The 24,321-nt window shown below is 44.2% G+C and overlaps 1 protein-coding gene across 2 annotated transcripts; it reads right to left on the bottom strand.

Annotated features, from left to right (window-relative positions):
• Window positions 1–34: 34 nt before the first annotated feature.
• siah2l (seven in absentia homolog 2 (Drosophila)-like) lies at window positions 35–23,768 on the bottom strand. 2 transcript variants are annotated; one of them, XM_037119032.1, is made up of 7 exons: window positions 23,616–23,768; window positions 20,891–21,763; window positions 19,929–20,533; window positions 13,956–14,038; window positions 10,671–10,917; window positions 4,407–4,586; window positions 35–4,321 (listed from the first exon to the last, which is right to left on the bottom strand). In XM_037119032.1, the coding sequence occupies exons 3-7, from the start codon at window positions 20,415–20,417 to the stop codon at window positions 3,950–3,952; spliced, it is 1,371 nt and encodes a 456-aa protein (XP_036974927.1). In that variant the 5' UTR covers window positions 20,418–20,533; window positions 20,891–21,763; window positions 23,616–23,768; the 3' UTR covers window positions 35–3,949. The 2 variants fall into 2 exon arrangements, with proteins under 2 accessions (XP_036974927.1, XP_036974928.1); XM_037119033.1 differs by lacking the exons at window positions 10,671–10,917; window positions 13,956–14,038 and having other exon boundaries at window positions 19,929–21,763; window positions 23,616–23,767.
• Between the last annotated feature and the right edge of the window lie 553 nt (window positions 23,769–24,321).

Raw genomic sequence — 24,321 nt, forward strand, 5'->3', positions numbered from 1 at the left:
GTTACAACGATGTAAAGATCAGAATCACACAGAATCAAACTGCACCCATTTATTACAGAAACATGGCAGAACAGAACAAACAAAGGTCCAATCAGAACAACGTCCTCATATCACAGACGACGCCGGTCGCTCATTTTACTTTAATAGTTTTCAGTGGATTTGATTTTGTTGCTGTCGTGCTGCTGCTGCTGCTGCTGCTGAACTGGTGGACATCTTTACATACAATACCCATGAGCCTCAGCTGCTGTTGCTATGGAGACACTCTTACTAAATTAATCTCAAAAGGATCCAAACTGTTGAATATTTAATGTGGCTTCTACAAAGTGTGATTTTTAGCTTCAGGTTACTGTCTGAAGCACATTTAACATAATCTGGAGCTCTGTGGCTGGATGTTTGCTGCTGAAATGCACCCTGGGAGTCGTAGTTTTTATGTCCGCAGGCGTCTTGTAGCTTGAATAGAGCCAAAGTACTTGTATAACAAAAGAGGATCCGCAACAAACATCAGGAACAGTTTAGAAAATAACGTCCTGAATCTGTACAGCCGAAACAAACTGCAACACAAACACATGTCGAACTGAGCACGAGGAATAAACGCAGAGCAGTCTTTCGTTTTTAGAAAATATATTGTCATTATAACTTCATTTACAATATTTTCAAACATTTCATAGAAAGTCAGCGGGTTTTAAAGTGGAAGTGATGATCAGAGAGCAGCGTTCCCTCTGTGTTCGTTATTCAGCGCTCAAACAAAGAGACAAATTTAACATCTGAACGCTGGATCCCACCAGAGTCAGCACCCTGATAATGATTTCATTAATGTTGATATAAAAGGTTCTGATGCATCCAACAATTATGATTTAATGGTCACTAACAGTTTACAACATTAGTATTAAACCACAGTAAAAAATACCAATAAAAACACAAACTGATGATAAATTAGATGTTTGTCATGTGAAGTTTTCATTATTATTCTGTTAATTAACATTGTGACTAAGATACATTAGCTTGTTTTCTAGCTTAAAAAAACAAAACAAACAAAAAACAAATGTTACCTAACAAGCTACCATATGTTAGCCAAGATGCTACGTAGTTAGCTACAGAAATATGTTATCTAGCAACCCATTGTAACCAAAATGTCAACTGGCTCGCTACAAAACAAACATCATCTAGCAAGCTACTATATGTTAGCCATGATTTTAGGTAGTTAGCTTGTTTTTGTCACCCGAAGTTGAACTGTGACAGTTGTCGTAACCGGCTAGCCAACTAATTAGCATCTTGGCTAAGATACATTAGCTTAAGAAGTTCATTCGTTAACTAGAGATCAAACATTTTCTAGCTAGCAAATGTAACATAATGAGGATGTTAGCTAGCTAGAAACAAGTCATCTAGCAAGCTAATGTATTTTAGCTAAGATGTTCGGTAGTAAGCTAAAGAAATATGTTATTTAGCAAGCTACTGTGACCAAAATATTAATTTGCTTGCTCAAAATCTTATAAACATTGTTCGCTAGCTGATTTATGTTAGTTAAGATGATAATTAGGGAGCTAGAAAACAAACATCGTCTAGCAAGCGACTGTATTGTAGCCAAAATGTCAGATAGTTATCTTATGTTTAGTTATACTGCCACACAAATCAACGTTATCAAACAGGTAAGTCAGCCTAGATGTTAATTAATTAGCTAGCTAATAGGCAACAGATGCCCGATTAGGGATCGACATCACACCATATAATCTATACATGTGAGAAATAAACTGATTAGTTTGTCAGTTAACATTAGCTCAACTTTTATGGACAATTCATTTGGTAGCTTATGTTAGCATAGCTTCCCATACTGTTGACAGTTTTTTTTTCTTCCAGCCAAATGTTGGAGAAATGTAATATTCTTTCCCACAAGTCTTTTCTTCACATCAACTACAGAAAAGTTCTCAGAATGATCAGATTAAATGGCTCCACGTCAAACCATTAACTTTTCTGTAACAGTGAAGACAAACTTTTCTGGCTGAGCAAACACAGAGGAAACGCCGCGGAGGTCTGAGGGTTTACGGTTCAGTACAGACGAGTCTGCGGTCGAGGTATCTGTGAGGTCTCTTCCTGGTCAGTTGCTACAAAGGTTTGAAGACGAGGAATGTTGGAAAATCTTCTTTTGTTTTTTACCCACAATCCCTCATTAGCTTTTAATAATTATAATAACCGTCCATCGTGTCACTGTGGCTTTAAACAAGCAAACGGCTTTTTTAAAATACGTTTCTTTTCTCAGTTCTGATAAACAGCCTCGGTTGTGTTTCCCTGAAGGTGTCAGCTGAAGCTCATCAGCACCACGACTCCCTCAGAAAGAGCTCGGACAGGAAGAGGACGAGGTTGGCGGTAGAAAAGTAAGGCGCTGGCGGCGAGACAGACTGCAGGAAGAGGGACAGGAGGATTGTTCCTCCATTTCACTGCTTTTATCTGAGATTAAAAACGGTCTGAGGATTAACTGGATTTCACCGCTCAGTCGGTTCCCACAGAGGTCGAACGCCGACATCCGAAATGTGAGAGACGAGCTGACAGTGAACCCAAGAGCAGTCACAACACGGCTGGATGCCGTCAGTCTTCGTACTGCTGCAGGGATTTGAACTAGCGCCCTTCCACTCAGCTCCAGTGCTCGTTCATTAAAGCAGAGTCACTGAAGAGTTCATATTATTCTGCTTTACTCAAACTGCCAGCAGCCTTTAGCAAGCAGCAGTCGAGTCCCGTGAGGTCGATCACAGTCGTGAGACGTCACTGAGCGGTTCTGTAGAAACATCTGGCTGACGGGTCGAGACATTTCCAGCCTGCAGGTTGGATTCAACTGCCGCTGGAAAACATGACTGAACTTACTGAAGAATAACAGAATCACCTGCAGCCTTCATGGATACAACAAGGACCTCTGAGACTGAGACATTACAATGTCTTAATCATAAATTGGACAAAAGTCATGAAAACACAAACAATAACAATTATGATCCAAAACCCTTTGATTAGAGGACAGAGACACTTTACAGAGTGAAATTAAACCTGCCAGACAAACATGAAACCTGTTTCTGGTTTTTGCAGAAGAAGAAGCTTTAATAATCTACAGTCATTAACTTCCTGGTGAAGCTGACTGTCAGCACAGTGACGTCATCTCAGTTGATAAACTTTAAAAGTTAAACTGATAATTATTCTGCCTCTGTTATTTTTGTTTGTCACAAGTGGATCAGACTGTGTGAGACCTCAACACCATCAGCAAAGACACACACGTTAGCTCTCGTTAGCTCTCGTTAGCATAACGTCTGACAGGTTCGTTTCCTCTTTCCTTCTGTAGTAACAACAGAAACACTTAGAAAAGGTCAGATGGACGTCAGTCAGTCATCGTTGTCGCGTCCTTTCATCGTGTCTCAGTGTTTCTTCTTTCCAAGCTCGTCCGTCGTAGCAATGGTCACTAAGTGGGCGGGACTTTGCTCATACAGCTCAAATGAAAACCTGAACAGTGGCGGTTTGTTCGGACCTGTTGTGCTGGTGAACGCTGTGGACTCGACCCTGAGACTGAAGCTCCACAACAGAATACTGTGAACATGTAGAGTCTGAAGAATCTGTTGGTTTCTGCTCTGGAGAAGAAGATCAGGACCGCTCGGTCGCTCGATTCAAGAGCGACAGAAGCCCGATGCTCGTCACTGGTGGAGATTTCTTCCACTTGTCCTCCAGCGTCCAATCAAGGGACAGAAGGACGACCCATAATTCATCAGGGCGCTGCTGCCGCTCTGTCGCTGCTGGCGAGTCATTTGAGAAGTTTTCTCTCAGCGTTTAAAACGTCTCCTAATGTTCTGTTTGTTCCTCACAAACGACACCAGCTGCTCAGCCGGCGGTACCACCAACTCCACGGACCGAGACCGAAGGTGAACCCGACACCTCCAGAACTGGTCCTGCACGTGTCCCTGTTGTGATGTGTGCTCCCTCAGCACATGGAGATGGTGACGTTGATCCCCAGGTTGCCATTGTCTGCGAACAGATGTGCGATGGAGGTGTCGAACACCAGGCAGTCGCTGTTCATGATGGCGGCCGCCACCCCGTCGTGGATGGAGCGCGGCGTGGCCTCCCAGGTGAGCCGCCGCCGGTTGCCGTTGAGCTCCAGGCGGTAGGCGAAGTTCTCGGCCTGCTTGCGAGTGCCGATGAGCAGCACGACGGCGAAGAACTGCTGGTGGCCTTCGTACTTCTCCTGCTTCTCCAGGACCAACATGAAGTGGTGGCTGAAGCACGACTGCATCATCACCCAGTCGACGGCGCCCGGCAGGTTGATGTCCGTCGCCAGGAAGACGATGTCCTCCCCCTGCAGAGAGAGAGAGGAAAGTCTTCAGTCTCTTTGTAAAGATGGCGTTTTATATAATACAAATGTTGAAGGTTGGGTTGCCGACCTGCAGCGTGGTGATGGACTTGTGTGCGTGCATCAGGTGAGGCATGACGGCCTCCAGCGAGCCGTGCCACTTGCAGGTGGCTCCGGGACACGGACAGGTGTACGGCCGGAACTCACACACCTCCTCGTGATCCGGCTTCTCGCTGTGGTGAAGAGTCAGCAGACAGCCGGCCGACGAGTACTGAGGGAGGAAACAGACGGGACGAACGTTAGAGAGAGACGGTCAGACTGTAAACGAACCAGCAGAACGCTGAGTGTTAAAAGTCGACATCAGCATAAATAAATAAAATCCATAAATTTGCATCTTGTAACATCTGTGTGTGTCAGCGTGAAGCAGAAGAGACCCGAGGCTGGACGAACAAGACGTCTTCCTGAATAAATTAATCAAACACCTCGATGACTGAGAATCATTAATTGAAGGAAAAACATCTCTCGTTTCTGCCAAAATCATTTATTTCACATCTCATTGCTGCCAAACCTCCAGACTTCAGACTGCAGAGCTGCTTTTCTCCACAAAACTGTTTTATTTTTATCACAACGCGTCTCCTCGAACACGATCAGGTGAAGTTTGAGTTGTCGAGTGTTTGATGTTCAGACTTCAGTCTGTTCAGTTTCTGTGTGGAGGCGGACGAAGACGAGAAGTTCAACAGAGAAATGAAACATCATGACACAGAAACACATTCTGTCTCCTGCCACAGTGACTCCAGAGAGCTTCTTGTTTTGGGTTTCAACACATGATTTAATGAATGGAGACGAGGTTACCGTCATTTATTTGTCAGAAAGATTTGATGATCTCATCGAAGAATCCAGACGTCAAAATTTCAATTCCTCTTTTGCCTACAAACCACAGAGTCTCTTTCCTGTGTGAACTCCATCTTGTACTTTCATTTCATTTTTCTGTCTGAATCAGTCCTGATGGTCTTCAGCCTCCTGTTGTTTCATGTTGACATGAAAAACACAGGCGGAACAAACGAAGACGACTCTGTTCGAGCAGCGATTAATTCTGTAGTTTAGGCCTCAAATCATCAAATAATGTGCAGGTTTTCATGATTAATGGCTTAATTGTTTAGTTAAATAAAATGTTATAAAATCTCTCAGAGCTCAATTTGCATTGAAATTATCTTTTGGTCGACTAACCGTCTGCTCATGGTTGACAAGTAAAATCGACGTCTTTAAACCATCTGCAAGCTGAAATAATAAATAATAATCTAATTTGTGTTGTAACAATTACATATAATCACAATGACAGTCTTAGTTTCCTTATAAATGACAACTGAGCTTCATGTCTTCAGAACAAAGCTGCTGCTGCTCAACACAGTTAATTCAAACGATGAAGCTCAGATATTAATGAATCCTCAGTGTTTCTATTCTGGTCCGATTATCATGTGATGGCTGCAGCTTCTCCTCAAATTTTCAGAGATGCTGAAGGTCACAGTGAAAGGATTCTCCCTCCTCCTCCTCCTCCTCCTCCTCCTCCTCCTCCTCTTTCATGTTGAACAACAAAGCACCTATAGATAGACCAGGAGCCTATAGCGAGGCGGAGCACTGATGAGGACGGTAAATGAGGTATGAAATCAGCGATCCGACAGGAAACACAGGAGACACAGGGAGGAGGAGGAGGAGGAGGAGGAGGAGGAGGAGGAGGAGGAGGCGTTTGTGATGCTGTTTGAACATCTGAACACGACTGAACCCACAGAGAGCGAGAGAGCATCCATAAACATGAGGAGAGAGAGAGAGAGAGAGAGAGAGAGAGAGAGAGAGAGAGAGAGACAGAGAGAGAGACAGAGAGAGAGAGAGAGAGAGACAGAGGGAGACAGAGAGAGACAGAGAGAGAGAGAGAGAGAGAGAGAGAGAGAGAGAGAGAGAGAGACAGAGAGAGAGAGAGAGAGAGAGAGAGAGAGACAGAGAGAGAGAGACAGAGAGAGAGAGAGAGAGAGAGACAGAGAGAGAGAGACAGAGAGAGAGAGAGAGAGAGAGACAGAGAGACAGAGACAGAGAGACAGAGAGAGAGAGAGAGAGAGAGAGAGAGAGAGAGAGAGAGAGAGAGAGAGAGAGAGAGAGAGACAGAGAGACAGAGAGAGAGAGAGACAGAGAGACAGAGAGACAGAGAGAGAGAGAGAGAGAGAGACAGAGAGAGAGAGAGAGAGAGAGAGAGAGAGAGAGAGAGAGAGAGAGAGAGAGACAGAGAGAGAGAGAGAGAGAGAGAGAGACAGAGAGAGACAGAGAGACAGAGAGAGAGAGAGAGAGAGAGAGAGAGAGAGAGAGAGAGATTCAGCATCAGTGCGTCCAGAAGAAGACTGCTGATTGGTCGGATGGACCTCACGCCACCACACAGTGAATCCTGACTGTGACGGATCAGAGAATAAAAACGATATCAAAAAAATAAACAACTGAAATAGACAGAAAATAGAAAATCTGAAATTATTTAATTGAGACGTGCTGGAAATATTTCATCAACACAATAAAACAGAAGCTGAAGGACTTTTTATCTGACGCTCGATGCTTTATTTGAGCTCGAAAAATTTCCTCAGAAAATAAAAAAATAAATAGTGCAAATCTCCACGAAAGGATAAAGTGATGGTGGTGAGGAGATTCAGATAAGCTGTCCGGCTCACTGACGTCCTTTATTGTTTCCTGATGTATTTTAAACATCCTAATCCTGTCAGCGTGTCTGAAAGCTCGGCCTGCACGTCGTATCTGCAACAACAGGTTCAATCTGACGTGTGATTCAAGTTACCAACATTTATTCATCCTGTATTTGTGCTGAAGAGCTCAGGATTGATTTTACAATACTGTGAATCACAGCTGATGATCCTGACATCCAGTTTTCACATCGTCAAACGTCCTCGCTTTGCATTACAGTGGCTGATCACAGATCTCAGTCTCGCTCTATATGTCGTCCAGCGTCATAGAACTTTATGATTCTGATGGTTGGAGTGATTTTAAGTTGTTCAGCTCTCGGTGAACTTCACTGTTTCAGCACACTGATCTTTGTCACAAGTGTCTGAGAGACACATGAAGGATCATTGGACAGGACTCTAACCGGACACTTTGGACTGGACGTGAAGATCTGAGCAGCAGAGTTGAAGGCTGGAGATACGGGTCGAACGCTGGATCCTACATTTCCCATAATGCACCTGGAGAAAGCCTTCAGCAGAGCCTCTCTGTCTGCTCATCACATCCAGTTTGTAACTCGGACTTGGTGTTTTACATCTTTTAATTCTTCCTGATGACATCACTGTGACATCATCACAATGATGTCATCACAGCACAAACTGAAGAATTACTAACCATGATGACTTCATTGACGTGAAGAATTCTCTTTGAATTAATTATGGTTCTGCTACGCATGAGGATTATTTCCATTATTGATTCATCCAACGACTGTTTTCAAAATCACTCGACTTGTTTCCAACATCTTCAAACCCCCAAATGATCAATTTACTGCAGAAGACAGGATGAAATGTGAAAAGTAATTTCTAACTGCAAGACTACTTCAGTGATTTTGGAATTATCTAAATACTCCAGTCATGATTCACTTCATTAAATCAATAAATCATAAGCGCTTCACAAACAGACTCTTAACATAAAGAGGTTCAGTCTGAGGCCCGGTGAGGAGACAGACGGGCCGTTTGTGTTCTGTTGGGCATCAAACGTCTCCAACATGACGAGTGGATTCTCTCCAGCTCTTCACCGTGAGCAGCAGGAAACAGGAGCAGACAGCAGGAGGATGATGGATGACGGACGCCTCCGTCTATTCATGAATATATAATTCTAACCTCTCTGGTTTTTGTTTACCTCAGACCTGCCGACACATTTCTTATTTACAGCAGCAGACTGAAGACAGACGCTGAATCTGTCGACAGCGGGACAGAAAACAGCAACACGACCAAACAACAGCAGCCTGCAGACGGACGACCACACGACCATAAATCTCTCCACGTTAATGTTCAGCCTGGACGATCTCCAGAGTGGAGTCGATTAAACGAGGGCCGAGAAAACAAAGACAGTTAAATTATACATGTGAATGTTGTCAGAGATCTTATTAATACAAGTAAAGATAATATGATTCAGCTCACTGACATCCTTTGGTTTCCGTAGTGCCATTAAAAGCTCTTAATCATGACAGGTTCAGTGTTACCTCGGGTGTTTAGGACGACATCATTGCACCGTTTGGTCTATTGATAAGGTGAACACTGATCAGAATCATGTATCGGTCATGTGATGAACACAGAGGAAGGTGACCCAGCAGGAGTTTCAGTGTTCGTCTCATTAAACATTCATCGGCTGCAGAGCTCAGCAGCTGCTTCCTGAACAGGCTGGAGAACAGCGACGGGTTCGCTGAGGCCAAACTGCTGCTGGCTGTTGTGTCTTCAACTGATGAGGGAAAATAAACTTTATCCAAGACGGTTTGAAAGCTATGAGTCAGGAGTTAACTTTTTATTCATTGTCAAACATTTAAAAGTTGAAATCTTCTCTGCTTTTTAGCAGGGCTAAAAGCACTAGCAGCCGCACGTCAAGGAGGAGGAGAGGAGGACTTTATATCCTCAGGAGGAGGAGAGGAGGACTTTATATCATCAGGAGGAGGAGAGGAGGACTTTATATCATCAGGAGGAGGAGAGGAGGACTTTATATCATCAGGAGGAGGAGAGGAGGACTTTATATCATCAGGAGGAGGAGAGGAGGACTTTATATCATCAGGAGGAGGAGAGGAGGACTTTATATCCTCAGGAGGAGGAGAGGAGGACTTTATATCCTCAGGAGGAGGAGAGGAGGACTTTATATCATCAGGAGGAGGAGAGGAGGACTTTATATCATCAGGAGGAGGAGAGGAGGACTTTATATCCTCAGGAGGAGGAGAGGAGGACTTTATATCCTCAGGAGGAGGAGAGGAGGACTTTATATCATCAGGAGGAGGAGAGGATGACTTTATATCCTCAGGAGGAGGAGAGGAGGACTTTATATCCTCAGGAGGAGGAGAGGAGGACTTTATATCCTCAGGAGGAGGAGAGGAGGACTTTATATCCTCAGGAGGAGGAGAGGAGGACTTTATATCATCAGGAGGAGGAGAGGAGGACTTTATATCCTCAGGAGGAGGAGAGGAGGACTTTATATCCTCAGGAGGAGGAGAGGAGGACTTTATATCCTCAGGAGGAGGAGAGGATGATTGAGTTTACTTAATATTTCTTTACATTTTTGGAGCTAACTTCATGCTAACGTGCCTGACAGTGAACAGATACAACAAAATTCGCTCGCTCCTGTTTCAAACCCTCATGTACAACCACTGTTGATACTGAAATATACAGTTAAAAAAATACAAAACCCACCTGAGCTTTTGGAGGATCATCAAGATCCAGTTACAAAATGCACAAACGAGTGCGTCGTCTACGAAGCTTCAGCTGACTCTCCATTAATCATCTGAACAACACGTCTTAAACCCGACAGTTCAACAGCTGCACGCTCTCACTCTTTATCCTCAATAAATCACTGAGTCTCACAATAAACACACACACACAGTTGGTAAGAATACAATCACATGAACAGGTCTCCTTCATCCTCCTCCATTACAAACAGCTTTAAACACATGCAGCATATTTCACCAGAACCACATGATCCGAATGAAACCAACACAGCAGGAAAAACACTCTGCAGCCTCAACCTGCTTCACCTCGATCGATAGCAATCAGGCTAAAAGCACTGAGAGTGTGTGTGTGTGTGTGTGTGTGTGTGTGTGTGTGTGTGTGTGTATTATAAATGGATCAGAGGTAAAGAGATTCCCCTTCATCACAGTTCAGCTCTCAGCGGTTCAGGGTTTTTCACTGGCAGGAAGTCAGTTTGTTTGAGATCAATAATGAAATCAGATTAATTTAAAACAGGTGAGGTCCAGTTATCAGGACATCCCAGGACCGCAGCCGGGATTATAATCCACAACACATGTTTACACACGACATCATCCTCTCATTCACAGAAGTGTCACGTAGCTCGTCGTGGCGTTGAGCTTGTCTGAACCAGCAAAATGAAGTATTTTACAGAAAATATCACTGCAGGGGTTCACGTGATGCTTCAGCTCACACTGAGACCTGAAAGAGGATCCAGGAAGTCCGGTGTGAGCAACAGATCTGTGGGTTTCATTCGGGTTGGGTGACGCTCGACTCCTGAGCTGCTGTTTCAAACTGATTCAACAACCAACAGCAACAAAAATCCCCCAGAGGAGAAAGACGACCCGTTCATTGTGCATCTCTGTTCTGTTCGGTCCAGGACTCACCTGGCTGCCCTGCAGCGGTTTGGTGCGGCCGACAGGTCGACTGTCCTTCCCCCTGACCTCTGACCCCTGCTGCTGCTGCTGCTGTCCAGTGTTAGCGTTTAGCCCTGCGGCGCTAGCTGAACCGACTCCGTGGTGGCGATGCCAGCCCAGCAGGCAGCGCCACTGAGCCAGCTCCCTGAGGAGAGGCAGGCAGGAGGCCGGACACAGCATCGCACACACACACACACACACACACACACACACACTGCTGACACACACAGACACACACAGACACACACATATACACACCTTGATTACTTCCAAACTCTTACTCTGAAACAGTCCAGAAACTTCAGCCAGCAGAAAACAGACAAACAACCAGCAGTCAGCTGCTCACACTCCTACAGAACTCACAGGAGCCGCTGGGATCATTTACAGGCAACTCTGCTGTGTTTTAATTGGCAACAAATCCCATTAAAAGTCTCTAATCAACAATCCTGCAGATAATTTAAATTATCTGGATGGTAGGAGGTCTTGTTAGTGATGTACACGCTGGGTTTTAATCTGCTGTGATTAAATAAGTCACGTCTCAGGAGTTCATTCCTCCTGTAACAAACATTATAAATCAAATCTGTGACTGAAGCGTCACAGATTACAGGATCAATAAGTAGCAGGCAGTTCTGGATCAGGGACAGAAGAGTCGTTATAGACAGACAGAACTGAGCCAGAACCTCAGCGTCTCTCTGCTGCTGGAGGTGATGGAGGAAATGTTTGGGTTTTATCTCCTGCACGATCGAACGATCAGCCAACCAGCTGCAAGCTTTTTTTTTTTTAGGTTTTTGGCTCGAGGGCTTGTTGCTATGACAACAGCTGGAGATAAACTTCATCATTCAGCTGCAAATAATAGCTTTATTATTATATATTATTATATAACTACATTTATAACTGAAGAATCTGCCAGTTGTTTTCTCTACTTAGAGTATTAATAGTTTAATAGACAGCGACAGCTTCATGTAACCTGTATTAATGGTGTTAAACATAAAGTCTGATTGATTCATACGAGCAGCAGCCAACAACTTTTACTCTTCTTGCTGCTCTTTTTGTAAAATATTCCTTTGTATTATTGAATTCTTATTTGGGGTGTCAGGATTTACATTCTAAAATCTTAAATAAATCAAAACGAGCCTCCAAATTTCAACAACCAAAACCAAACACAGAATCAACGACTGCGCTGAAGTTTGACACGCTCAGAGGAACATCATGGTGCATTCAGGTCCACGTCTTAAAACCTGTAATCTACATTGATTCATATATCAAAGTATATGAGCGTCAACAAAGATGTCACGGTGCGTTCAAGTGCACTCTTTCCCACTCTGCCCTGTAACTGCTGCATAACAGCTGGATAAATAAAGTCTTACTGAAGTCGAATGATAAAACACTAAGGACACACTTCATTTCCTCTCATTGGTTAAAACAATTGCTGTGACCTGCTGTTGTTAAATAGTTTGAAAGTGTGACTCAATGAAACATCTCGCTTCATAAAGTTTAAATTAGTCAGAGCCACATGTTGGTAAACAGGCAGTTTCCAGTCCCTCACTGATTCTCTTCACTCAGGCTGAGAAGTTGAAGTCCTGAAGTCATTTGTCCCTCTGTGGCCTCCGTACTGTCAGCAGACAGACAGCAGGACAGAAACAGGCAGCAGGCGGTCGGTCAGCAGCTGTTCAGACAGACTGTGGAGCCACGTGGAGATCATATATCAGAGAGATTAAAACGACTGGCTGCACGGCGTCGCAGACGCTTCGCTGTCTGAAAACAGAAATCAGAGGATTCACCGCCCAAATAAATCGTCTGCTCAGAGTAAACTCAGGATGTCATGAACCGTCTGAGTGGTCAGATTAACTCCGGATCAGGACCAGACTCAGGTCTGTGTTTATCAACAGAAAAATAGGACTGTCGGCAGCTCGACTGAGCCTGTCGAAGCACATCGTTACACAGAGCTGCATCCTACAAGTCTGCAGGCCGCTAGCTTGGAATCTGCTACTTCATGACCCTGCAGGTTTTCAATACAAGATATAAACCTTATAAAAAGCTCATCATAAGTATCAGGACCGGGCGACAAAATCTAATATCAGGACAATAATGAAAATAACATCACTTCACTGTAAAGAGCCTTTAAAACCAGGAAAAGACAACATGAATACGTAGTTACTGTCCTCTGAGTCTCTGTGTGACTTCTCCTCTCTACACCTGAACTTTCTCCTCCTCACAGCTTCAGAACAGCCTCGTTACTTTAGTTTGATGCATCTGAGGTGAATTCTGGATTCTTGTTATTTCCCAACATCAGCAGACTGATGTGGACCAATCAGACGCAGCGAGACGAGACAAAGACGTAAAAGCCGTAAGAAGCCGTAAACAGACAGAGAGGGAGGCTGGAATGTGGAGAAAAGGCGTGTTAGTGTCTCGTATCTGCAGAGAGTTTCTGATTTTCTCTCTTTGTTGCTGCTCGGGACGCTTTACCAACCCAACATGTGTCTATTTGACGTCCTGGGAATGAGACTCAACAATCAGCTGTCTTTGTGGTGCGTTCAGGAACAGCTGGGACAAATCCTACTGATTCTACCTTTAACTTTAATAGTCTTTGAATTCTATTAATATGACGTGAGCTTCAGTTAGCTTTGAGCACAAATGTCCTTCAGAGGGAGACTTTTTACTCTGATACTCTGAGTCCATGTTGAATCTGATGTTTGCTTTCAGTCCCTGACAGTTATTGATTCTCAGTGTACAGAACATCTCAGTCGGCGCCTTGACAGAGTCGACTTTCGACATTCAGCTCCAACAAAGAAACAATAATATTAATTGGAGTCATTTACCAAGAATTACAGCAGCTGTTATCTGTTTTCCTTCACAGTGAAGTGAAACTATTTTGGGTTTTAGTCTTCGGTGGACATTTCATGACATTTTATAGACTAAATGATCGATCAATTCATCAATTAGTCAAGTCATCATGATCTAATAACAGGTGACAATAAGTATTAGTTGCTGCCTGAAGTAATTTTTCACTATTTTAAACAATTAATAAAGAAAACAATTAGCAGATCAATTAATAAAGAGGCTAAATGATATTAATCATGATCATCATCAAAACAATTTGGTGATCATTTGTTTACCATAAGTCCAGTCAACATATAAACATATATAAATATATAAATATCAGCTGACTGCAGTTTGTCAACAACAAAATCATACATCAAAACAAGAGCTGATACATAATCAATCAGCACACACACACCAAACACACACACGTACCAGCCTCTGTCGTTGACTCTAAACAGATGCAGCAGTAATGCAGCTGAGCCTCGCTCGCCCGCTCTCTCTCTCTCTCTCTCCTGCTGCAGCAGCAGAAGAAAAAAAAAAAACAACAAACTGTTTTTCTTCTTCTGTGGTGACACACACCGACTGTCACACATGCAGATGCCGATACACTCTCAGCTGTGTGGCGTCTGTCCGTCTGACTGACCGGCGGTGAATACAAGCAACACACACCTACACACCGAGGTGAAACACACACACACACGCACACACTCTCTGAATGTCTCTCCACCTCTCGCTCTTCTTCTCTGAGCGGCAGAAAAACATTCACCCTCCAACCGACCGCACAGCACCGTCACTGAGGCAATGCAGCACACACACACACGTTAACACACACACACACACACACACTCTGCAAGAAACACACACACATACACACAGTGGGGGCGGGGAGAAAGAAAGCTGAGAGAGAGAGAATAAAAAGGGAGTATCGCTCAGCCGAATGCGATCCTCCTCCTCCTCCTCCTCCCAGCATCTGTCGACAGCCCCCAACACACACACACACACACACACACACACACACACACACTGTAGGACACACTGATTCTTTGCTTTCATGTCTCTCTCTTCTCCTTGCTTTCAACTCTGCAGTGTGTGTTTACGTCACGTTGTACTTGTATGTAAGTGTGTGTGTGTGTGTGCGTGTGTGTGTGTGTGTGTGTGTGTGTGTGTGTGTGTGTGTGTGTGTGTGTGTGTGTGTGTTGCTGAGCTGACAGCTGCTCAGAGAAGCGGCTGTTTTCTTTCTCTTTTTTTATTCTCCTGTTGTTTTGTCTTTCTTGTCCCAGAATTCTTTGCTCCTCTCACCTTCTTCTTCTCTGTAAAAACACTCTGCGGTCACATTAAAAAACACGTTTTCTAAAATGTTTCCTTCACGGAAAATTTTGCTTTTTGAAAACGTGTCAAAGGACCTGAGGACTGACGCTGTGATTTAAAGCCTCAGTGACACATTCAATAATTATTTAAACTGCCAACAGAAGACTGTTTGCTTTAACTCATCATTCTGAAGTAAATACTGTCTGTGGAAACATCACACCATCCACATATCGACTGTTTCCCTATTAGCCTCACTGTAGCTGTGATAGTCAGTTTGCCGCTGGGCTCAATGTGGTTCACAAAAACAAAGGTTGATTTACGGCACAAAGGAAGCACAACAAAAACAGGAAGAGGAATTGTTTCCCCGGTCATGTTCTCCAGGTAATGGTGGAACAACTGTGGAAGAACAAGACGCCCCACTGATGGAGGAGGAAGAGGTGTTGTGTCAAAGTCTGTTCCCCCGTTAATATGTGTTTCCTCGTACCACCGGGACTGGAGAACAAAGACGTCACCATGAACCTGTTCTGTCTGAGAACGACAAAGCTGGTAGAGACTCTCTGAATGAGCTACTCTAATGATGTCACCCTTTCTGGCCATGATGTCACATCGCCAACGTTTTGGCTCGGCAAGAGAGAAAATAGATCAAACAGCTGGATGAAGCAGAGCCGGAGGATCTGCAGGGAAGAGAGGCGCTCTGAGGAACGACCATAAAAAATCACTTTAATTCAATTACACAGTGATGGAGAATTTAGCGAGCACTCAGGAGGATCAGATCCATCACATTAATGAACCGCAGGACCAACAGCAGCAGACATGATGGAGAGCCAGGCGCTGAATTTAATATCAGGATATTAAAAGGAGCCATTTCCTGATGTGAGAGTCGATCACGAGCCTCATTAATAATGCTGACACTGCACTAAACCAACATTCGAAATGCTGCACAGCTTTCACTTCTGTTGCTCGTCTCCTCAGCGCCGAGATAACATGTTAACAGTTAATGTTTCAACAAGGCTGCCAAGCCAGTGACCACAGTTCAAGTCTGAGTTTCAACAACTGCAAGTGAGAAACCACTGAAGGAGACCACGGGTATATTTCCAGCTGAGCGTGAGGACAGTCAGGTCATCTGCAGCCTTATCTGATGTGATCTGATGTATTTTAATCCAAACAGTGATGCTTTCCTGACAACTAACAAGAACCTTAAACTATTCAGAGCATGAGAACAGCATTGTGAAGAAGAAATAGAAAATTCAGCTGAAACAAACGTAAAGTTGCAACAAAAAGAAACATAAAGATTTAAATGATCTGGGTTTTTGCAGAAATGTACTTAGCTAACATTCATTCTGGCGATTTGGCTGCTTTTCAGCAATTCTGGAGAAGATGGTGTCATCACAAACTCTAACTGTGACCTAAAAATTAGAGGCATCTGTAGCTCAGGAGGTAGAGACAGTTGTCTAGTAATCAGAAGGTTGCAGGTTTGAATCCCGGCTCCCCCTAGCTGCATGCTGAACTGTCCTTGAGCAAGATACTGAGCCCCCAAATAAAGCACTGTGAGCGGTCTGTAGACTGGACAAGTGTTAAAGACTGTCAGCAATGAGTTCAATGCCATTTCATCAGAATGAGAGCGTGTGCTCAGGTATATTAAATGTAGGTAAAGCCATCAGAATCACAATCATCATCACAAACACCCCAGAAAGCAGCTCATAATCTTCAGACTACATCCAGGAGATGTTAAATCCAAAAAGTCTTAACCCAGCTCTGGATTAAACAACATGTCTGAAACAGCAAATTATTGATTATAAGTTGCTGAGGAGTGAGACATCCTGCTTCGCTCAGATCTCTGATGAGCTGCACATGCTCAGTACTGATCGGACCACACAGTCTCTTCAGTCTCAGCAGCTGCAGAACGATGTTGGAGCTGCTTGATGGAGACGGACTGAAATACTTTAATAAGCCTCAACGTCAACACACTTCGTAGCATCGCGGCTAAAAGAGAGTCAAAGAGTAAATTAGCATGTTCACTCAGGTGTTACGTTTACATCACAGCCGAGATGGAGGTGATAAATACACAACTACTGAAGGGTGAATTGATCAGGGAGTAAATCCTGATAATATACATTCATACTGCACACACAGGCCAGATGTTAACAGGTGTCAAGTTGGTGAGTCAGAACCACCAGTGAAACATGTTCGACCTGCGAATCAGACTGTCAGCTTTCTCCCTCCATCTTTATCAGAAAGCACATTAATGTAACCACAACAACAAAAAGATTCATTTTGGCTCTCAAACTATTTTAGTGAAGTTGTTAGAAAAACAGTTGACTTCCCTCAAATCAATCAATTTTAAGCTGATGACTTCATAACACCTGACAAATCAAACAAGTGATCAAAAGCTGATCGAATATATTAAATAATTCTGAAATCTCAGTGATCAAGTGAATCATTAATAAATATTTATAACAACTCAGGTCTCCTCGTTAATGTGACGACTGTTAAACCAACACTGCCATTTCACTTCCTTAAATATCTGAATCAGCTTCAGACATCCAGTTTGATTCAGAGCTACAGTGAAACATCAACCTCACACACACACACACACACACACACACACACACACACACACACACACACACACAGCTGCAGGTAGGCGGTGGATGTGAGTGTGAATGCAGATGAGATTATCAGGGTTTGAAATGTAAATGAAGCAGCAGCAGCAGAAGAAGAGCAGCTCATCTCCATCGACACGCTGATGATGACGATGTAGTTTAAAATGTGTCATATAGTGTAAAGACAGAAACTGAGGCAGAATCACATCTGTTACAAAAGACACACACACACACACACACACACACACACACACACACACACACATCAGTAAAGGGATCAGATAACAGCTGGTTTGTTAAACACATTAACATTTTTAAACTGAATTCACTGTTTCAGCCTCTCAAACAGGAACATTTGCTTGTTTTATGTCTCCTGCTGTACTGAGTAAAAGAAGCTCCTCCTCCCCCCCCCCTCCTCCTCCTCCTTCTCCTCCTCCGCCGCCCCCCCCCCCGCCTCCTCCTCCACCTCCCCCCCCCCCTCCTCCTCCCCCCCCCCCTCCGCCTCCTCCTCCTCCTCCTTCTCCTCCTCCTTCTCCTCCTCCTCCTCCCCCTCCTCCTTCTCCTCCTCCCCCTTCTCCTCCTCCTTCTCCTCCTCCTCCTCCTTCTCCTCCTCCTCCTCCTCCTCCTCCTCCTCCTCCTCCTCAGCTTTCAGTCGACCTCAGGGAGTCAATTCAACTTTAATGTGTCTGTAATGGAGTCAGAGCAGTTTCTGACAGACACCTGTATCACTGCACCTGTCTGTCTGTCTGTCAGCTGACCAGTAAAGCATCTCGCTCCTGATTGGTTCACACCGTCGACATGTCTCAGAGCTGGGAGCTCACGTCCTCATCACCACAGAGATCAGATTAAAAACTCTCTTTTGATGAAGAAATATTATATCAACACACGATCTGAACATCCAGTCTGACATCTTGAACATGAGATATCCCAATGAACAACATTTTCCCACCAGTGACACCAAACTGTTGACAAGATATTCATCAGTAACGTCAGATTTAAGTTGCCAGACCTGTCAGATTAGATGTAAAAGAACGTTAATGTTGATTAGTCTTATTAATATTTTTACTTTGTTCATTTAACCAGGTGAGTCCCACTGAGATCACAGATCTGTTTAACAAGAAAGACCTGACCAGGAATGGATTCAACAGACTTACAACAGAAAAAAAAACACTATAATGATCAGATAAAACTGCACAAAAGTGATAAAATCTTCTCAAGTTTAAGCTCAGTCTGTAGGTTGTTCCTCGCTGTGGGTGCCGACAACCGAAAAACACTCTTTACTGATTCAGCCCGGACTTTGGAAAATACAAATTGTGAAGAGAGCGAAGACTGAATGTGATATTTCAAGTTTAAAAGAGAAGATAAGTGAAGAGGAAGTAGATACAGGCAGAGGTTGTCTGAAGTGTACCTGAAGCACCAAAGGCTTCACCGTCTCTCTGCAGCAGGTGTGACAGGTAACCATGAGCAGGAGAGGCTGACACACACACCTCAGAGGTCAGCAAAGTGCCTCAGAGCAAACCAACGTGGTAATTCAACCCTGGTCGGGAAGCAGGTTTCAAACTAGAACAGAACTAGAATTACAGCCTCGCAGATGTACGACTCCACCTGTCTGTCCAGGTGATATTAATCACACGGTGCCACGACAAACACCAGCCGATGAGCTCACAGAGTGTTTGTGTGTTTGTTCACTGAGACAAACCAAAAACAACAATAAAGATTCTGATAGAAAACAAGAAACTGCACAGTCTACACAACAACAACAACAACAACAACAACAACAACAACAACAACAACAACAACAACAACAACGATAATGGTGAGGCAACAGATTTACTTACTCTTACTTCGGTTTATTCAAATGTCAAAAGAATGAAACCAAACGTTGATCCCACATATTGATTTACAGATGTGATCGATCCTTTAGCTCACCAGACAAGCCTCGATCAAACCAGCGTAATACAACAGAGTTCGCTGTGAGGAACTGAGTTAAAGTCAAACAGACACATGAACTCCACCTGTGTGTGTTTGCTCAGGTCAGCCTGGAGAACAACAGCCACACCTGAACTCTGTGGTGAGACTCACACAGCAGAACTTCTCCACATCAGTAAGTTAACTCGACATAAAGTGTCTCAGGCTCACAGCTGGACCACATCTGTCCTCTGACAGTCTCGTGTTTGAGTCTTCATCACTCTCACAGTCTTCATCTTCATCACTGACATCACTTCTTCCTCAGGACACACTGACGTGTAGTAATGTGCGGACTGACCCACACACGCACACACACACACATTCAAACTCACACTCACCATTTGTTTTGGCGTCCCCGTGACGTCACACACCTGTCAGCGTTAGCATGTTGCGGGACGAGGAAGTCTTGTTAAAGTGTGGAGATGTGAGCAGTTAGCTCGTGTTGGTGCCGCGCGGCGGTGAGCAGGTGCTCAGGTGTGTGTGTGTGTGCGTGTGTGCGTGTGTGTGTGTGTGTGTGGCGGGTTACCTTGCAGGGGAAGGGCAGCGTGGACGCCACCTTCTCCATGGCCAGGTTCCGGATGCTCGGGGTGAGCGGGCCTCGGCAGGTCGGACAGCAGCTCAGCTTCTGGCGGCACGGGTTGCAGACCAGGTGACCCGCCTGACACTGCAGGATGGGCGGCAGGACGTAGTCGAAGCATACCGGGCACTCGAACAGCGCCGTGAGCTCCGGGGACTGACCGGGGAGACCGGCTGAGGTCAGGGACACAGCGGAGGAAGGGGGAGCAGACCCCGACCCGGCCACAGCGCCCACACCGGCGGCTGCTGCCGCTGCTGCGGCCGCGGCGGCGGCTGCTGCTGCGGCGGCGGCGGCGGCGCCTCCCGACCCCCCGTGCTTCCCTCCGCCTGCTTTCCCGGCCCCGAGTCCTCCACCTCCGGCTCCGGCTGAGGACGGACGGCTCATGGCTTCCAGCTGCGGTCCGTTTCCCGTGAAGTGCCGAGCGGGCGGTAACGTCATCTACTGTTTACTACCGGACGTCGCTCCAGGCCCCCGGAGACACAACATGGCGGCTGCCAGTTTGTATCGCCTGCCGCGCGCTCTCATTGGACGCTGCTGCGTAGATTGACAGGGCGCTCAGCCAATCAGAGAGAGGAGTCGTGTCATTATGTAATGTTTGGCAGCAAAGTGAAACAAAAAGAGTTTAAATGAGCAGCAGAGAAAATTAATCAATAACCAGTTAATGAAAATAACTTATACACGTTTACATCTGTTTATGTAATGTAAATATATTAATATGAAATAAAGAACAGGCCACATGAAACAGTTCATACTGTAAATAATGTACTTGTACTTTACTTGAATTGTACATTTTATTTTACTCTTCACTACATTTCACAGGGGCACTTTTTCATATTGCACTTTTACTAAGTTATATCAAACTATTAAAATAATAGTTACACATCAATGACTCAGTGATAGTGACTGTGTACCTACAGCTGCACACTGACTGTGATGTGTGTGTCTCTGGCGCCCCTCAGTGGAGAGTTGCTGTAACTGCATCCTGCTGTCCACGGAGCTGCCTGTGTTTCTGCACTGCCGTCAGGACCTTTTCTCTCTCAGAACAACCAGCCCCATCTGAACATGAAGGTGTGACGTGAATCAAAGATGGAGATTTACGATGGATCCGAGCTGTGAAGGTGTGAGAGCTGATTACATCAACAGCTCGTCAGTGACATCTGTGAGGTTTCTGGAGAGACCGACTGAAATAATAATCACACTGTACTGTTGAACTTTGCTGCCATGGCAACAGCAGCACACAGATGCTGCAGCCAGTAGCTCCTTTGATAAACTTTATTACATGTTTAAGAATAAAATAGTTTGTTTGCTGTTGTTGTTTCTCTCATGTTGCATAAAGGGACTAAAACTCAGCTTTGTTGCTGTTACAATGATACATAAATGAACCTCAGTGAAAACCCAAGATGATGAGGCTGGCAGTATAAATACACACAGTGCCCATCATGGCTGGTGTTGTACTTGAAATGATACTGTGTCAGGTGAAGTGACACAACGTGCAGGTATCAAAAATCAAATATTTGTCAAAGTGAATATATGATACATATGATACGAGGTTCACACAGCTGTAACTGCAGTGCGAGCTCTCTGACATCTGCCGCCTGGTTCAGTGTGTTTTGTCAAACTTTGGCTCCAGATCTGGTTTCTGTTGGCTGGTTCAGTCCAGTTCTGGCCTCCAGCCCACCGGAGAGGCTCTTACTTTTATTTCCAGGAGGACGTGAAGAATTGGCCGACTGCAGCGGCTCAGCTCAATTAACCTTGAGATGCCTTCAGGTTCACTCGACAAAAAGCTGTTGAAAAGAGGCAGAAGATGAACAAAAGCCAGCCGAGGAGTCTGAAGAAGCTGCTGACTTGTGTGAGTGGATCAGTCCAGGTTTCAGGTCTTTACACTGGCTTTCTGTCAAAAATCTGTTTTAAAATGTTGATTTATAAAACACCAGATGGTTTGTGTTAGATATGTGGTCTGGATGGATCAGAGAGTCCAGACTAAACGTGAGGAAGCAGAATTAAACATTTTATCTTTTAAAACTCAGTCCAGCTCCACAATCACCAGCAGTTAATGATTCTGCAAAACCACAGATACGTCTAATGTACCAAACATGTAATATCACCTTCATATTATATGTTTACCAGACACCTTCACATCAGGAGGACGGAGTGTGTTATTACACACAGCTTGACTCACACCGGTGGATATTTGTAAAGACGCCTGCAGACAATTCAGCAGTTTTTTTTGGTGAGAGCAGGTGTTTTTTCAGCAGACCTGCAGATACATGCGTCTGTTTTTGTGGCAACACAATTTATATTATAAATACCTATTCTAACGTCACGTTGTTTTGTTGTGTCTGAGCATCATGAGAAACGCTTCATAAATAAAATGTATTATTATTTATTTGTGTTATTTGATTACATTCTGTTTTCTCTTTGATTTTAAAAGAATGAGTCTGTGTCTCATCATGATGAGTTTCTGTTTACAAAAACAAGTTCATCAGGACGACATTAAATATCGACACTTTACAATTAAATACAGAACGACATGTTGTTTTTTTCTTTGTTACCTTTAAAACATCATCGTGTCATTTCCTGTCGGCAGCCTGAGTTTTTGTAATTAAAGCTAAAACCAGCATTTGAAATGAAAAACATTTTTTATCTTTAATCTACAAGCTGAGCTGTGGGTAAAATAACCTCTGACGTTTTGTTTGTTTTCTTCTAATCACTGATATCTGACATCATATTTATGAGAAACCAAAAGGAACCAGATCCAACAGGAACATTTAATCCCATTAAAATAACAACGCTGCTTTTGGGTTTTGACTCTTTGACTTCATCACCGCTGCGTCCGTCAGCCAATTTGTTTCCTGCTAATCCGTTAATCTTCTCTTCATGTCCTCACCTCACTTCTCAAACTTTATCATTCATTATTTATTAATCAGTCTGTGTGAGTGGCAGCTGTTCACGCTCAGTGTGTCTCCTTTCATTTACAGCAGAGCTCAGAGGTCAGAGGTCAGTCAGAGACGGGACACAGCTAAATATTCACAGAGAGTCTTCATCAGTGGAGGAAAAACTGCAGAGGAAGAGGAGTAAAAGTTCAGCATCTTATCTCTGCATCATGATGAATCCTGACGATGACGATGTTATCTTAAAGGAACAGTCTGACATTTAGAGAATTCTCGCTCTCTCACAGACGAGATGTTTCCGATCAGTGCAGATGTAGTCAGCAGACTTTAATGCCACGCAGGACACACAACACTCGTAGCTTTGAAGCATGAATCCTTTTATAGAAGCACAAACCTGGAGGTGGACGTTTTGGGTGCAACAGTGAGAACATAAAGTCCAAAAAGGAAATCACTGATCTACTTCTTCAGAGCCGGCAGACATTTTACCAGTTTGTCTGGAAGGTTTTCAGCTTCCCAGTCCGACAGTCTGACCTTCAGTCCAACTCATACAGAGACGACAGTGTTTCAACCTTCTCAGCAACTGTTTACATCATTTTTCATTGTTGGATCCGAGTCAAATTCAGATCAACACATTATCTTTCAACGTTAAAGAAAGTGTGAAGAAATTCCTCCACAGCAGGAGATAACGTGGTGCACTGAGACTCGTCCTCCATCTGACTGTTGTGTCGAGCGTCTGCAGACCAACCTGAGGTCCTTCACTGCTGGAGTTCCTCTTTCATTCTCCACCCTTTCCCCTAAACCTCGACGCTGTCTCTCTGAATAAAGGTTGAAGAGGCCAAACACCCCAAACTTCGACCTGATGGTAGCGCCTGCTCAGAAGTATCACCAACACCTTCGGCTTCATCGTCTGCACCTGCACAACATTTGGCTGCAATCAATCAAAATCATGTTGAGATATTTCAGGTGAGGATGAGCAACGATAATGATGAGCTCAGCTTTCATCACCATGGACACCATCTTCCTCACTGATACAGGAAAGAACGGCTTATTTTATCTTCAGTGAAGCAGCTGTTATGTTGACTCATTGACACACATGCAGTAATAATAATCATAATGATAGTAATAATGAGCGGGACAGTCCATGTCAGCACTGAGAACAGGCACCATGTTATGAATACTACTTTTCATTGTGGTGAAAACCAGTAAGATGAGGTCATCAGATTGTTACTGCAGCTTCACCATCAGGTGAATAAGACGTGGAGGAGACTTGAATTCTTGCTGAGTATCTGCTGTTTCTGTCTGTCTCTATAATTCATGAGCAGGTGTGAAACTGACAACAACAGTAGGTGAGGGCTGATGGTGTGTGCAGGTGGACGGGGACGTTAAGAAGTCGTCACCTGGTGTGTTTGAGGGAAAAGCAGCTTTCGGTTCCAGTTACAAAGGAATCAGAC

This window comes from Acanthopagrus latus, chromosome 13 (genome assembly GCF_904848185.1).
Source record: "Acanthopagrus latus isolate v.2019 chromosome 13, fAcaLat1.1, whole genome shotgun sequence".
In the NCBI taxonomy this organism is placed as follows: Eukaryota; Metazoa; Chordata; class Actinopteri; order Spariformes; family Sparidae; genus Acanthopagrus; species Acanthopagrus latus.

Excerpts from the sequence above, each read along its gene's own strand:
- siah2l (XM_037119032.1), bottom strand. The coding sequence starts at position 20,417 with ATGACGTTACCGCCCGCTCGGCACTTCACGGGAAACGGACCGCAGCTG. Across the intron at positions 14,039-19,928 it reads CGCTGCCCTTCCCCTGCAAG|CAGGAGAGAGAGAGAGAGAG; the intron begins GTAACCCGCCAC and ends CTGCTGCTGCAG. Across the intron at positions 4,587-10,670 it reads AACCGCTGCAGGGCAGCCAG|TACTCGTCGGCCGGCTGTCT; the intron begins GTGAGTCCTGGA and ends TTCCTCCCTCAG.